Raw genomic sequence first — 16,744 nt, 5'->3', positions numbered from 1 at the left:
AAGGTATCTGTCTGTTTTTTAAAATTTTAATTTCCTTTCTTATTGTTAAATAAAGAAGAAGGGTTATCTTTTGAATAGACAGAATTGAATTTAGTCCGTGGTCGGCAGGGAGGGACGTATGCGGTGGCGGAAGGTATGGCACACGTGCGAGGGCGGAGGAAGGGCCAGGGCGGAACCAGTGGGCCACCGCTTCAGGATCGTGGAACAGCCACCGGGAGTAACGGTCAATAAAACGACCGTTGAGAATGGGGATATCTTTAAATAATAAATAAAAAGCGTTTTCAAGAGCGAAAAGGAGGGTTTGCTGCCACAGTTTCTAAAATCCATAAAAATGGGCAGTAAAGCGTAACTTTAATAGCAAGTTGTGAGGATGCCCTGCCCATAATATGTGCCCATCATTTGCATTTCACCTACTTAGTTGCTCTCAACACATACAATCATATAACCATCACTGCATATACCTTACCTTACAATTATTTTCAATTCTATATATATTCATTACCTTCTGTGCATACTTATCTAATTACCACATTAATGCAATAGTGAGTTTTTTTTTTTTCTTTTTATTTGGGGAAAGTGTTAATACTTTTACCCATTACATAAAACCATTTCACAATAGAATACATGACATGTATTTTACTATTTAATCAAATTCAACATTCAATGAGAAACTAAATTTTAAATCACCACATAAAAGGAGCCACCAAAATGGGGTCTTCATCATCAACACCACAAGAACTACTCTGACTACAGAATTTTCCAAGTAAGAAGGTACCCCACAAATGTAACCCATATGCCAAGTTCTACTTTATCCAAATTCCAAAAAGAGTCATTTTTCTCAAATATATACATACGTAAATATATATATTTTAAAAATCATTTAAAAATTTAATTGAAAACATTCAAAATTATAAAAATATGCCTATACAAGACGTAAGTTATGGATTTTCTTTTAATACGATCAACGTTCATTCAAAATTACAACCTTCCATTTGACATGACCACACTTATTTTACTATTCTATTCTCTTTTTTTCCCTTCACAATTACAATGACCGAAATAAAAGGCTAGACTCAAACCTCAATTTTCTTTTTCTTTTTTAAAAGGTAAATATCAATTTATACCTCCCAATTTTTAGAATGGTATAAATTTCACTATAAACTAAACTTTCATAAGTGTATCAATTTATACCTTAGAGTTTCGTAAGTATATCAATTTAAACTCTTCATTATATTTTTATTTAGATACAATTATTAAATTTTAGGGTTTAAATTGATTTATCTATAAAAGTTTAGTGTTTAAATTGATAAACATATGAAAGTTTAGGGTTTAAATTGATATAATTATTAGATTGAGATTTAAATTGATATTACCATCAATGTTTTTAGTCTAAATTAAAACAATTATGAATTTAGGATTTAAATTGATATAAGTATCTAAGTTAAATTAATATTTATCTATATATATATATATATATATATATATTTTTGAAAACATATGGTTCCACGTTCACATTAATCTTTATGGATTTTAACGGTTCTTTAAATGAACAAATAAATAAATAAATATCTCTTTTTATGACAACATCACTTCAATTCAAAGACCTCTCTTCATTTATTTTTGATTCCCTTCCACTAATTTAAAAACTGGGCCACCAAGAACCGCTTGGATTATTTGACCCAATTCAACAGTCCACGTACTTTCTAGTTCTTCATCACTAGCCGTCGATCCTTTCCCTATGTCTAATCCAACGGTTCAGATTCCATTCCAAACCCCGTCCCTTCACTCAGTCCCTATATAAATGAATTGCCACCCGAACCACGATCCCACACCACATCCGCACTTTGAATAACGACACTCTCAGTCTTTTCACCTCCGACCGCCAACATCACCGGCGAAGTTTCAGATTACTACAGCAAACAAGAAGAAACAAATGGCGTGGTTGCTCTCCTTGAAGGCTATGTTGATGTCGGCCGGAGTTCTTTCCATGGCTCTTGCTCTGAAGGTCTCCGTTCCTTTGGTTTTTGAGTTTTCAGTTCTGTATGTGCCTCTGATTTGGAACTCCCTCATTTCTTGCCTGAGACCTCCTTACATTTACATTATCATCAACGGCATCATCATCTCTATCGTCGCCTCCTCGCGCTTCCACCAGAAGGAAGCCGATGCTTATGTTGAGATTCCTTCTGCAACTAGGGAGATTGTTTCGGAATTCACTATTGTAGAATCGCCAACGGCTTATGAACAGAGAGATGAACTGATTGTTTCGGAAGTGAAGGCTATCGATGCGATTGATTTGCCGTTTGAAGAAGCAATTGCTCCAGAAGTGAAGGAAATCGAGGCGGTGATCTTGCCGAGAGAAGAAGTAATTGTTCCGGAAGCGAAGGTTATCGAGACGATTAGCTCTGTTGAAGCTGAAGCAGAGGATGAGGACAAATTTGTCATATCGGCAAATCCGAGAAGGAATTCGCTGGAGAGGATGAGATTACCGGAGAAACCGCTTGTTTCTTCCAGATTTGGTCACCGGAAATCGGCTAAAGCGAGTCCCGAAGGTAATGATTAATCAATTTTATATTAATTTCGCACTTCTTTTGAAAACTTCAAGCGAGCGTTAGATTGCCTAGTAATTCGATAAACAGTGAGAATCGGAACTCTAAAAACATTTTGGTCGGCGTCGGGGAGAAATAGCCGGCGCTGTAATCAATTTCTTTACGTCTCTTGAAATGAAAAATCAACTTTAGCATGTCAAACATGAACAAAAACTAATCGCAATCATTCAGCTACCACTTGCGTTGTGTAATGTAAGCGTCGTTTTCACGCACAAATTAAAAAAAGAAAGAAAGAAAAATAGGGCAAAAAAGGCAAACAAACACAGCCATGAGGATCGTTACTGTTAGGTATAGAATTTCTCATTGGATAAACAGTAACCAAAAATTTCTGATCGGCGATTTGTTTACCGGTGAACATTTTTTCAGGCGGAAAGGTGCTGGGAGTAGTATCGAAGGCGAAACGGCACGAGACGCTTGAGAACACGTGGAAGGCGATAACGGAAGGAAGAGCAATGCCGTTGAGCAGGCACATGAAGAAGAACGAGACGTGGGAGAATCACGGCCGTCAGAATAACGGCGGCGAGGTTGAATCGAGATCGGAGACTTTGAAGGACAGGACGAATCAGGCAATGACGGCGGTGAATGTGTCAGGTCAGGCGGTGAAGCTGAGGAAAGAAGCGTCGATGAGTCAGGACGATTTGAATCGGCGAGTGGAGGATTTCATAAGGAGGTTCAACGAGGAGATGAGGTTGCAGAGGGAACAGTCGTTGAAGAAGTATTGGGAGATGGTGAACCGTGATAACTGAATTTTTACATATTATTCCCTTTTGGAGCTTTTTTAATTCCTTTGGGTAAATGGAAATTTACTTTTTCTTTTAGTTGTAAAATTTTAAAAATATATATTTGAATTGTAATTTTAGAAATGTTCCATAATAGCAAAAAATTATAGATTTGTATAAGTTATTTTGTTTATTTATTTATTTATTTTTGTTTCTTTTCCCATACAAATCAATGGGATTATTGTTGCAAGAAAAGGGGAAAAAAAAAAAAAATCAATCCGATTATTGGTGTTCATAACTTATTTTTTATATGGAATTATTGCCTCAAATATATGTGTGACAGTTGAATTTTAATTTTTAGTCCCTATAATTGTAATTTTAAAATAGTTGTTTTTTTTTTTTTGGTGAGATATATTGTAAAGTAGTGATGAGTAAAACATAAAAATTGCTCTTATTAACATCTGGTAGATCTTTTTGTTTTGTTTTTATCAATTTAGATATAATTTAGCTATCAAATTAGTACTAACATTTTCTATAAATTTATTTAGAGCGTCACATTAGAACAGACCATGAAAACTAAAACTGTTAATTAGAGACTCTTTCTTTCTTTGAAAAACAAAAGAACAAGACCAAAACATAAAAAAAAGGCATACTTCTGACTCAAGAACGTAGTTATGAGTATCATACCTACAACAAGAATCCAACCAACTTGGAAAGTGTAAATGCCACAAGAAAGACACCTTAGAGAAACCTCTTCAAGTGACTCAAACTCATGAGTCGCTGAGTTTCAATTGCACTTGACAAAACGAAATAGAATATTTTGAAACGACTCTTTCTTCCTCTGAATATCGATCAAGAAAGATTCTACATCCTGATGAGCAATAACTATCTTATTAATCATATCAATCAATAATGTGAGTTAGAGAAAACAGTCACCAAGTCAATTCTCGAAGTAGCCACTAGATGCAAACGCTCAAGAACCACTTCTGATTCTATGCAAATAGGAGAAAGACAAGGCTCCTTGAAGCCATAAGAAGTCGTTGATACTAAAGCCAACTCATTCAAAAGCACCACCCCATAACCGAAGAAATTCACATTAGCTCTACACGAAGCATCTATATATAGCACTATTGTCCCTATATGGCCAAAAGAACTAAAAGAGCTCCAGTGTGATATGCAGTCAACAGATGTTTATGAAATACTTCAGCACAAGTTTAATATATAACATAAATTCTTAACAAAATTGACGCATATTCTTCTCATCTATCCTCATTATTCTAAGTAAAAGCCTATAATAAATTATATTTCTACCAGTTATCACACCCTCAAATTTAGAACAATGTTTTTCCTCACTCTCTGACAACTTTTTTGCCTTTGGAAGAAATTCTTTGACGCTTGGTTCTTGGTGGATATAGGGCATTCAAGTCATGATGGGGTGCTTGGGTCTAGCGATTGGCTCTGAACAATGCGATGAATCCTTCAAAATAATCCTCAAGATCTTGTTGTTGATCAACCTATGTACTTCAGTCTTAGGTTCTTCATCAATTCCAAAGCCTGCCGATAGGCAAAGGCTGGTGACAATCCATGGGAAGAAAAGTTAGCCACGAGGTTTGCCGATGGTCCCCCTGATTTGATTGGCGATTATGCACCCGATGTTAATGGGGATGTCCCTTGCAATGCAGTAGGCAACCATTACGCAGTCCCTGGAGATAGTCTTGTCATGCGTTGTAGGGATGATCCACTTTTTGACCTAATACACCCATAATCGCACCTCTGGTAAGAGACGGTTTGAAGCCAGTGTCCTAATGCCTGTGATTGATACCTTCCACTAAGAATTAGGTTGCCCCAAAACCCTTAATGCATGGATGTTCAATCAGTTGATTGCCTGGTGTATCGAAGATGTCTTTTAGCTTAAATAGCTCGTTGATGTCATGGGGGCTGAATGGCACCACTCGATAATTTATGATCACCGCATCTTCAACCTCGTGTAGACAACCTTGATAGAAAGCACGCACAACACTTAGGATGACGATGGATGGGCATTGGCATAATGCCTCCCATCCATGTTCGACAATGATGCTAGGGATGAAGTCTGGCAAGAGGGCTGGCGCAGGGAAGAACCCCATCTCCATTAATAGGTCATCATTCTCCTTCCTTCCAGACTTAAAGGACCCCTTTACGGGAGATGACTTAGTCTCCCCCTCCTTCTCCTTGCCTTTTTCTTGAGTCGCAGTGAGCCATAATCTTTGCCTCTTTATTTTGTCATTTTCCTTTTGTTACTCCCATTGCTCCTTCTCCCAATCATCCTTCTTCAATCTCTTTAACTCCTTATTGCGCTTAATTTTCTCTTGCCTCCACGTTTCTTTTCTTCTTTTCTCCTTCTTTCTTCCTCTTCTTCCTCATCCATTCTCTCTTCAATGCTTTTGATGCGATCGCAATTCATTTTATCCTCTTCTAGCTTCTTCTTCATTTCTTCTTCAGCCAACGCATTGACACGGCAGACCTCGTCATCGTGTAACTTCCTCGCTAAATCGCCAGATGCAATGATTAGGCGAACTTGCTCCCTTCTTTCCGCCTTTCTCCTTCGCTCTATTTCTTCCTCCTTTTTGTCCTTTGTGATGTGCTTGATCAATTATGCATCAGCTGCATTCACAGAAGAACCAATTTTGGTGACTTCAGGTCCAGTCACTCGAATTTCACCCTCAGCGCCGACGACCTCTTACACTGCTACTTGACCTTCAGATCGCCGAATTAAGGGCACGGTGGTGGCATCCTCAATGTCCTTTTTCATGTTCCCAGGGTTGGGCCTCAGATGTGGCCAACCTCTCTTGAGGGCTTTCGACGTGTCTTTGCTTACTTGGCTCAGCATTCTTCATCACAGGTTCTTTCACCCTTTCAGTGGTGAATTGTCTCTCAATGGCCAAGCTTTTAGGTCTGCGTCGGTGTCGTTCTTCTCATTTTAATCTCTTACCCTCCTTCCTTTGCTTCTTTTCTACCTTTCTCTTTTCTTTTTCCTCTTGCTTCCTTTGAGCTTTTTCTTTTTCAGTTTCCTCCTTCCCAGGCCTCCTTTTCTCTTCCACCTCCTTCAACACATCACTTACGAATCCCTCATTGGAGTTCGTGGGTGCGTCCTCCTTAAGATTCATTGTCATAAGGGCTTCCTCTTGCGATACCACCATCATTTCAGCCTAGCTATCGCCTTATTGCGCAGAATAGTTGACCACTTCAGCTTCAATCAGTCCTCTGTCCCGTTCCATGTTACTTAGAATGGTCCCAAATACTTTCTTGTCATTTTTTCTTTGTAACTCGTTTGCGGTGGGAAGTTAGGCTGCGATCATCTCAAGACTGGCCGCAAGGACACTCTCCGTGCTCTGTCCACAAGGCTTATTGAGGACAGTGGCACAACTATAGATGGTGGTGGTTTCCAGTTGGTTTTAGGTTTAACTGGTGAGCGAAGAGATGAGGGTTGGGTAGAAGTTCGCCGACTTGCTGTTAACAAAGTAGCCTTTCTAGCTGACGTTGGGATTCCGACGAGTGGGATAGAAGAGATAGGGTGGCCGGATTGGCCTCCAGTGCTTGCAGAAGTGGGCTGATGAGATACCATGAATTTCGGCGAAAGCTTGATAAGATGAAATGAGGAAAATTTTGATAAGAAGAATTGAAGTAGACGAAGCTTGAGTTCGATAAATGATGAAATGAGGTAATACTTAGGTTTTTGTGTAGACGTGAGCGATGGAATTTCAATCGAGGGTGTCATGAGTAACAATAGGCTTAAGGAAGTGCAAAAGCCTGCCCCTCATTAAATGCAGGTCAAACGAAAGGACATTTCCTTTAATGGCGTGCTTAATAACCCTCGAAATCTTATCCTGAAAACCTTTTGCATTCATGCACTAAAGCTTGCAAATCTTATAATTATCTGATAATAAAGCATTATCGTACAAGTCAAGCAGTCACATCATTTCATCAATCATTGCATAACAAAGAAGGTCAAAACAAGAAGTTAATTAACGCATGCATCATCACATACATTCATTAATACACTCCATCACAGACTCAATTCAAAGAAGGTCAAAACAAGAAGTCATGCAGCAGATCTCAAAACAGCAATAATCAAATAACGCAAAACAAAAAGTTAACTAGGAAAGCATAAAAAAGAGTAGAATGGACACCCCTGGAAATATTGGAATTAAGTTGCGTCCATGCGAGCGACCAGGTTGGCTCGCCTAGGTCAATGGTCTCTTTGTCTCTATCTACGAAGCCTCCATAGTAAGGCTTGATGCGCTGACCATTGACCTTAAATATGTTGGTTCCATCATCATTCATTAATTCAACAGCACCATGTGGGAAAACTTCTCTGATAATGAACGACCTAGACCACCTAGATTTAAGCTTTCTTAGAAAGAGACGAAGACAAAAGTTAAATAGTAACACGTTTTGGGCAACGAAAGATTTTTCTTACAGATCTTGCTGTCGTGCCATCTCTTAGTCTGCTCCTTGTAAAGCTTTGCATTTTCATATGCGGTGATCCGCCATTCCACAAATTCATTTAGTTGAAGTTTTCACGCCTCGCCAACACTTGCTAAGTCCAAGTTCAGTTTCTTTGGGGCCCATTACACTTTATGCTCTAATTCCAATGGGAGGTAGCATTCCTTCCCAAACACCAATGCATAAAAAGACATACCCAACGTCTTGTACGTAGCACGGTAGGCCCAAAGAACCTCATCCAGCCTCTATTCCAGTCTTTTTTAGAGATGTTTACCACATTCTCTAGTATGGACTTGATTTCCCAGTTGGATACCTCCGACTGACCATTAGTTTGTGGATGATAAGTAATTGCGACCATGTGATTGACATTAAATTTGGTTAGCAAGTTTGAAATGATGCGGTTAATGAAATGCATACCTTCGTCGCTGATCAGCGTATGAGGTGTTCCAAAACGCGAAAAGATATATATTTTTTTAATGAAATTTGGCCACCGTGGTCTCATCATTCTTTGGACAAGAAATGGCCTCCACCCACTTGGAGACGTAATCGACTACCACTAGAATATATTGATGTCATTGGAAGCAGGGAAAGGGCCCATGAAGTCAATGCCCCACATGTTGAATAATTCTACTTCCAAAATGGAAGTCAATGGCATCTCACTTTTATTAGATATGTTTCCTGTACGTTGGCACCGATCGTAATTTACAACATAAGTGTGGGCATCCTTGAATAAAGTGGGCCAGAAATAGCTGCATTAGAGAACTTTGCCAGCATAGGTGTGGGCATCTGATGGTGTGTGTAATCTTTTGGTGTATGGGCGTAGATCAAATAGTTAACAATGTCTTTATACCATGGTTTACTACCACTCAAAAATCATCAATTTTTCATCAGGAAAGCAGTCTTCGATCTCATTTTCTCTTCTCTGAATCTCAACATTCTCAAGCCTTGATAAGTGATCTACCATTTGGTTTTCCATTCCCTTTCGGTCTTGAATTTCTAAATTAAACTCTTGAAGCAACCATACCACTAGATCAATTTGGGCTTTGCGTCCTTCTTTGCCATAAATTACCTAATCACAGAATGATTAATGTAAATCACAACCCTCGATCCCATTAAATATTGTCTGAATTCATCAACTGCAAATACTACAGCTAGCATTTCTTTTTTATAGTTGTGTAGTTTCTTTGGGATTCATTTAGGGTTTTACTGGCATAATAGATTGGATGGAGGATTTTATTCTTGCATTGATCCAGCATTGCACCTACTGCATAGCTGCTCTCGTCGCATATCAACTCGAAAGGATGCGACGAGTTTGGTGCCATTAAGATGGGCACAGAGATGAGCGCATTCCTCAATGTGTTGAATGCTTGAGTGCAAGCATCATCAAAGTTATACAGTCTATCAGCTTCTAGGTGTGCGCTAAGAGGTCTAGCAATATGGGAGAAGCTCTTGATGAATCTTCGATAAAATCCCACATGTCCCAGAAAGCTTCTTAGCGCCTTAACATTTACGAGTGCTGGTAGTTTGGTGATTGCATCGATCTTAGCTTTTTTCACCTCTAGCCCGACATTAGAGGTTTTGTGCCCCAATGCAATGCCCTCAGTAACTATAAAATAACATTTTTCCCAGTTGAGGACAAGATTAGTTTCTTCACATTTCCTCTGAACATTTTCCAGGTTTTAGAGGTAGATCTCATATGAATTGTCGAACATAGAAAAGTCATCCATGAACATCTTCACTGATTCTTCTAGGAATTCTGAAAATATTGCCATCATATATCTCTGAAAGGTGCTCGGAACATTCAAAGCCCAAAGGGCATGCATCGAAAAGCAAAGGTGCAAAAGGGCACGTGAAGGTGGTCTTTTCTCGATCTTTGAGCGCAATTGCTATCTGGTTATAGCTTGAATAACCATCCAAAAAAAAAAAAAAAATCATTCCTTGAAAGTATGTCCAACATCTGGTCAATGAATGAGAGGGGAAAGTAATCCTTCTTTGTTGCTTGATTTAGTTTGTGGTAATCCATACAGATCTGCCATCCAGTAACAGTCCTAGTGAGGAGCAATTCATCGTTGCTATTGGCCACAACCATCATACCTCCTTTTTTAGGCACGCATTGAATTGGGCTTACCTAGTTGCTTTCAGAGATAGGGTAAATGACTTCAGCATCGAGCCATTTAATGATCTCTTTTTTTACAACTTCATGCATTGCTGAATTAGCCTGCATTTACCTCTCAATAGAGCCTCCATTTCCTTCCTCTAGCCTTATTTTATGCATGAAATATGAAGGACTAATCCCTCGAACGTTCACTAGGGTCCAGCCCATGGCTTTTGTGTGCTTTTTCAAGATTGTCAACAAAGCCTCCTCATCTTCCGTTTTTAATGTGGTAGAGATAATGACTGGCAGAGTTTCATTATCGCCTAAATATTTATATTTGAGATGCGCTGGCAGAGCCTTTAGTTCTACGATATAGGGCTCTTCTAAGGATGGTTTAATTTTCGCTACTCCTCGTTCAATCAAATTCAAGGGTTCGAAACCAAGGTTAGGTGTTATCAACGCATGAACTTCTTCCATGGCCAGGCCTTTTTCTTCATCTTCCAATTCCTTCTTCAAGAATTCCCAATGCCCAATACCCAAAACATGAATGCATTGACATGTCTCCAGCTCATCTGGATATTTCAATCCATTAAACACATTGAATTTAAGTTGTTGATCATCCATACAGATGGTCAGCTTTCTCTTCTGTACATCTATCAATGCTCACCTTGTGGCAAAAAATGAACGCCCAAAATGATGGGAATTTCAACATCTGTCTCGTAATCCAAAATAATGAAATTGGCAGGGAAGATAAATTTGACTACTTGAACAAACACGTCTTCATTTTCCCTTTAGGATGTGTTATAGATCGATCAACGAGCTGTAGGCTTACTGTGGTAGTCTGGCCTCACCTATCCCTAATTTCTTGAAAATAGATAATGACATCAAGTTGATGCTTGGGCCCAAGTCGCATAATGCATAACTGACATTTTCCCCCAATTGAACATGGCAAGGTGAAGCTTCCTGGATCCTTTAGTTTTGTCGGGATGCTATTTTTAAACAGTGCACTGCATTCATGCATTAGTGCAACGATTTCAAATTCACCCAACCTTTGCTTGTTTGTATGAATGTCTTTCAGGAACTTTACATAGCTCGACATTTGTTCCAGAGCTTCGATGAGAGGAATGTTGATGTGAAGTGTTTTTAAAACGTCTAGGAATTTCTTGAACTGCCGACTGTCCTCTTTCTTTTTCAATCTATTGGGGTAGGGAAGTGGGACTTGCAAGACTTCACTTGCTTGTTTTTGTTCTTTTGTCGCATCATGCGCTTGCGACATATGCTCTAGAGTGGTTGGTTGGGAATAGTTTCTATTGTGAGAATTTATGTTATCAGGAATTTGATCTAAGGATTTAGATGAAGTTGCTGAAAGGTTTTTGGTTGAAGTTGAGATAGTTGAGTCATGGTTGTCGGATCTGTCTGAGGCGGTTGGAGATTCAATTTCTTTTGTTGAGGGAGTCTGTGATCTTACTAGTCTATTTTCCCTAGATTCAGCTGTCGCATTAGATGTCGTTTATCCACTGTGCAGTGTCAAGCTAAGCTTGCCACTACTCTTTTCCATTTCATGGAGAGCTTCAGAGTTACTCGGTAGGGTGTCTGGTTTCTTGCTTTTCAAGTCATTTGCAATTTTCCCCACTTGGATCTCTAAATTTATTATGGAGGAGGCTGGGTACTGGATTAACACATCGTTTTTCTGAATGTACTCGAGGAGTGCTTTCAGTGATGACGATGCGGTGAAACTTGATGCTTGATTGTGACTATATTGTTGTTGATTCTGGTGCTGATGATGGCTTTGGGGATACTGACCGAATCCTGGGGGATTCCCTCTATGTGCTTTCTTTTGTTGATGCATGCTCTTTTTCCAAGACTAGTCTTGGTTTCCACCTTAAGCGAAATTAGAATGGTTCCACCAACCCATATTGTAGGTGCTACTGAACGGGTTATTGTGGATGGAGAAAGATGTCTAGGGATCAAGCAGGCAAGTCTCAGCTGCTTGAAGTTCCCCACTTTGCATGTTGCTTGCTGGCGCAACTTGCGTCATTGTATTCAGCTGAGCAACATTCACATTCATTGGTTTATTGCCATGGTCTGTAAAAGAGAAGTAACAGTTGTCATTTGGGTAGCTAGTGCGTTCATTGCATGCAACTGTACTATTGCTCATTCCATCTTTCTTATATCAGCATTCCCGTTTCCATAACTATCATCAACCTAATCATTCGTATTCTTGGAAATCTAGTCCAAGATCACCTTGGCCTCCATATAGGTCTTATCCATAAATTTACCTGCTGCATAGGCATTTGCTACCACCTACGTGGCTCTGTTCAACCTGTTGTAGAAGGTCTCCATCAAAACACAATCGATAATGCCAATGTGCGGACAATTACGTATAAGGTGCCTAAATCAAACCCAAGCAGTGCTCAGAGTTTTTGAGTCTCCTTGCTCAAAATTCAAAATGTCTCGCTGTCTCCTTGTGTTAACAGCTAGAGGGAAAAACTTTTTCATTAAGCACTCAACTAGTTGGTCCCAAGATACAATTTCATTTGGTCCGAGGGAATAGGCCATTTTCTTAACTTCGTCACGGAGAGTATAAGGAAAGAGAGATAGCCAGATTCCTTTTGGTGTTACACCTGGAATGGAAAATGTGTTGCATATTTTTACGAAGTTCATGAGATCGGCATGCGGGTCTTTACCCTGCAGCTCTCCAAATTGCTCAACATTTTAAATCATTTGTAGCATCACTGGCTTAATCTCGAACCTTGTGTTCTCATCGACGGTTGCCCTCATGATACTAGGTGAAAAGTCAAAAAGATCCAACGCCACATAGTTCTCATCATAATGTTGCGGTCAGTAACAAAGAAGATGGGGTCTTGCTGCTCGTGTCCAAATGTTCCATTTCCTCCAGCCTGGTTGTTCGAATTGTTGTTATTAGCCATATTCCTTCTACGTGTATTCCTATTTCGTCTTGCTCTGCGATAGAAAGTTCTTTCTATTTCGAGGTCAATAATGAATTTATGGTTCGTACCCGTAGTCATACACTGTTTGCTACTTGTCGCTTAAGCTTGCAATACTCGTGAAATAGAAAAGGTGCCTGTGAAATCACAAAATCCAACACTTGATTAGTTTCCAAATCCCCTGCAACGACACCAAAAATTTGATATGCGGTCAGCAGGTGTTTATGAAATATTTCAGTGCAAGTTTAATATGTAGCATGAATTCTTAACAAAATTGATGTATATTCTTCTTATCTATCCTCCTTATTCTAAGTAAAAGATTATAATAACTTGTATTTCTACAAGTTATCATCCAGCTTAGCCATGTGATCACCATCCTTTGGAATGACATCCAAAAAGGGCCAAACATAATCAATGACACTCATAGTGGAAAAGTAATCTAAGGTGGATCTTATGAACCACCTAGTTACAGTCTTCCCAAAAAGCCCAAGCCCCTATACATGCAATAACAAATTTAGAAAAAGACAACTAAAATTTCTTTGGCCACAACTTATTCTCAATAGCTCAAAACACCTTTTTTATTCAATTTATAAATAAGACAAGACCAAATTTTCCTAGACCGTGATAATAAAAAATGTAAAACTCTTAGGTTTGAGAAAGAATCAGAATACTTTATTCATTCACTAAAGATATGAATATATAACAAGTGTACAAAGCATAGAAAAGGAAAATATCACAAAATATTTACAAGAATGGAAATCCCTAACTATAGAATTATAACACTCCCCCTCAAGTTGGAGCATATATGTTAATCATGCTCAACTTATTACATAGATAATCTATACGTCTTCCATCCAATGCTTTCGTGAAGATATCTCCTAATTGTTCTCCAGTCTTCACGTATCCTGTAGATACCAACCCTTGTTGAATTTTCTCATGTACAAAATGGCAATCAACTTCAATATGTTTAGTCCTTTCATGAAATACTGGATTAGAAGCAATATGAAGTGCTGCTTGATTATCCACCACAACTTTGTCAATGTGAAGGGCTGCTTGATTATCACACTACAACTTTGTCAGTGTGGTGATTTCAAATCCCAACTCAATAAGAAGTTCATATATCCAAATCAATTCACACACAGCTTGTGCCATTGCTCTATATTCTGACTCTACACTTGAACGTGACACCACATTTTGCTTCTTACTCTTCCAAGAAATCAAATTACCACCAACAAAAACACAATAACCTGAGGTTGATCTTCTATCTTCTTCAGATCCTGCCATCGGCGTCTGAGAAACATTCAATATTAGTATGACCATAATCCTTATATAATAAACCACGCCCGGGAGCAGCCTTCAAATAACAAAGAATCTGTTCCAATGCAGCCTAATGATCAACTGTAGGGCATGACATGTACTGACTCACAATACTTACTGAATAGGCTATGTCGGGTCGAGTCACTGTAAGGTAATTAAGTTTTTCCACTAACCTCTTATATCTTTCAGAATCTTTTAACAATTTTCCATCTTTTGTGAGCCGTAAGTTGGACATCATTGGGTACTACATGGCTTAGCCCCTAGCTTTCCTGTTTTAGTCAACAAGTCAAGTACATATTTTCTCTGTGATAATATAATTCCTTTCTTGCTTCTTATTACCTAAATTCCTAAGAAGTATTTCAACATGCCCAAATATTTTGTATGGAATTGACTATGAAGAAAGGTCTTTAGAGTCTGGATACTTAAATCATCATCACCAGTAATCACAATATCATCCACATATACGATAACAAGATGACCCCACCCTCAGATCTCTTAAAAAAGACTAAATGATCTGACCTGCCCTTCCACATTCCAAAGCTTTCAATCACCTGACTAAATTTACCAAATCAAGCTCGTAGCTCTGCTTTAATCCATACAAGGATTTACGAAGGCGACACACCGTTCCATTCTCCTCCTAAGCAACAAACCCTGGTGGTTGCTCCATATACACATTTTCTTGAAGATCACCATGAAAAAATGCATTTTTAATATCAAGCTGATGTAAAGGCCAATGATTGATTGAAGTTAATGAAATAAACAACCTCACATATACCATTTTTGCTATAGGAGAAAAAGTATCAGCATAGTCAACGCCATAAGTTTGTGCGTAGCCTTTTGCTACAAGGCGCGCTTTAAACTGGGCAACAGAACCATCAGGATTGACTTTAACTGCAAACACTCATTTGCAACCGATAGCCTTCTTTCCTGCAGGAGAAAAACTAAATCCCAAGTACAATTATCATCTAATGCAGTCATCTCCTCCACCATTGCAGCACACTAACCAGGATGAGACAAAGCCTTATGAACAGTTTTCGGGATGGATATAGACTCTAAGGATGCAATGAATGAACATGTGGAAGGCGACAAATGGTTATATGAAACAAAAGAGGAAATAGGATGAGCACATGTACGTTTACCTTTACGAAAAGCAATAGTAAGATCATCACCCATTTCTTGATCCAATGACTAAGAAGACTCTAATACAGGGCATGGAACTGGAGGAGGTTATCGTTGAGTATAGATCTTAACGATGGGAGGAAGAGTAGAGGTAGCCAAAGTGGCAGAGATGAATCAGGAAAAGGATCGGAAGGAGAAATAACTGTGTAGACAAGGAAATCATCCTCTAATTCCTTATACTCCCCTTGACTTTTATTCGAAGAGAAAGACGGTGATGAAGAAAATGGGGTATGTTCAAAAAACGTGAAATCAGAAGAGACTAAATATTCATTTAGACTAGGACAATAACACCGATACCCCATATGGACACGGGAATAACCAAGAAAAATACATTTTAAGGACTTTGGATCCAGTTTGGTATGCTAAGGCCGAACATCTCGAACAAAGCAGGTACAACCAAATATTTTGGGTGGAATGGGAAACAAATGTTGTTTGGGGCATAAAGTATGAAAAGGTATCTCACCCTTAAGAATGGAAGAGAGCATGCGATTTATTAAGAAACAAGCTGTGGAAACATCATCAGCCCAAAAGGATTTTGGAACATGCATCTGAAACATGAAAGCTCTGGCTGTCTCAAGGAGATGACGATTCTTTCTTTCTGCAACCCCATTTTGAGATGAAGTATCAACACAAGAAGATTGATGAAGAATGCCATGGGCATCTAAATAAGACTTGAGTGTATGAGAGAAATATTCCTTAGCATTATCACTCCGTAGGATTTTAAGAATACCACTAAACTGAGTTTGAATTTCAGCATGGAAGTTACGAAAATGAGAAAGTAACTCAGAATGACTTTTCATTAAATATAACCACGTAACACGAGAATAGTCATCGACAAATGTAACAAAATACCTAAACCCTCATTTGGACTCAACATGACATGGACCCTAAACATCAGAATGGACTAATTCAAAAGAAGCACTAGCTCGTTTATTGACTCGAGGATACGAACTCAAATGATGAAATTTAGCAAACTGATGACTCACAATCAAAAGAAGACAAATGTTAAAGTTGTGGACGAAGACTCTTTAACACAGAGATAGACGGATGACCCAAACGACAATGCTTTTCAAAGGAAGACGACACACTAGAGCATAGGATGGTCGTAGGTGTTTGTAGTTCAAAGATGTAAAGACCTCCAAATTTTCGCCCTTTACCAATAGTCTGTTTCGTCGTAAGATCTTAAAATAAGCAATAACTAGAGACACAACAATGAAGATCACAAGTGAGTTTACTGACCGAAATCAAATTAAACGAGAAATTTGGTAAATTTAAAACTGATGACAAAGAAATTGATTCAGTGAGATGGACGGTTCCTGATCCTAAAACATGAGTGGAGGTTCCATCAGCTATAGTGACATTAGGTCAAGAGGTAGACGTACAAAGGTTAGAGAA

General features: G+C 38.7%; 1 protein-coding gene across 1 annotated transcript; it reads left to right on the top strand.

Moving 5' to 3' along the window:
* The first annotated feature begins 1,817 nt into the window (after positions 1 to 1,817).
* On the top strand, positions 1,818 to 3,641 carry LOC120082507. Its single transcript, XM_039037704.1, has 2 exons — positions 1,818 to 2,549; positions 2,973 to 3,641. Exons 1-2 carry the CDS (start codon positions 1,934 to 1,936, stop codon positions 3,350 to 3,352), a joined length of 996 nt encoding a protein of 331 aa, XP_038893632.1. The 5' UTR covers positions 1,818 to 1,933; the 3' UTR covers positions 3,353 to 3,641.
* Positions 3,642 to 16,744: the final 13,103 nt, after the last annotated feature.

Source organism: Benincasa hispida, chromosome 8 (genome assembly GCF_009727055.1).
Source record: "Benincasa hispida cultivar B227 chromosome 8, ASM972705v1, whole genome shotgun sequence".
Classification (NCBI taxonomy): domain Eukaryota; kingdom Viridiplantae; phylum Streptophyta; class Magnoliopsida; order Cucurbitales; family Cucurbitaceae; genus Benincasa; species Benincasa hispida.
Note: the sequence above shows the minus strand (reverse complement) of the source record. Positions and strands in the feature narration are given on the sequence as shown.

What these genes read in the sequence shown, in the direction of transcription:
- LOC120082507 (XM_039037704.1), top strand. Translation starts at nt 1,934, where the DNA reads ATGGCGTGGTTGCTCTCCTTGAAGGCTATGTTGATGTCGGCCGGAGTT. An exon ending in GGCTAAAGCGAGTCCCGAAG is followed by an intron (nt 2,550 to 2,972) that starts GTAATGATTAAT and finishes ACATTTTTTCAG; the next exon opens with GCGGAAAGGTGCTGGGAGTA.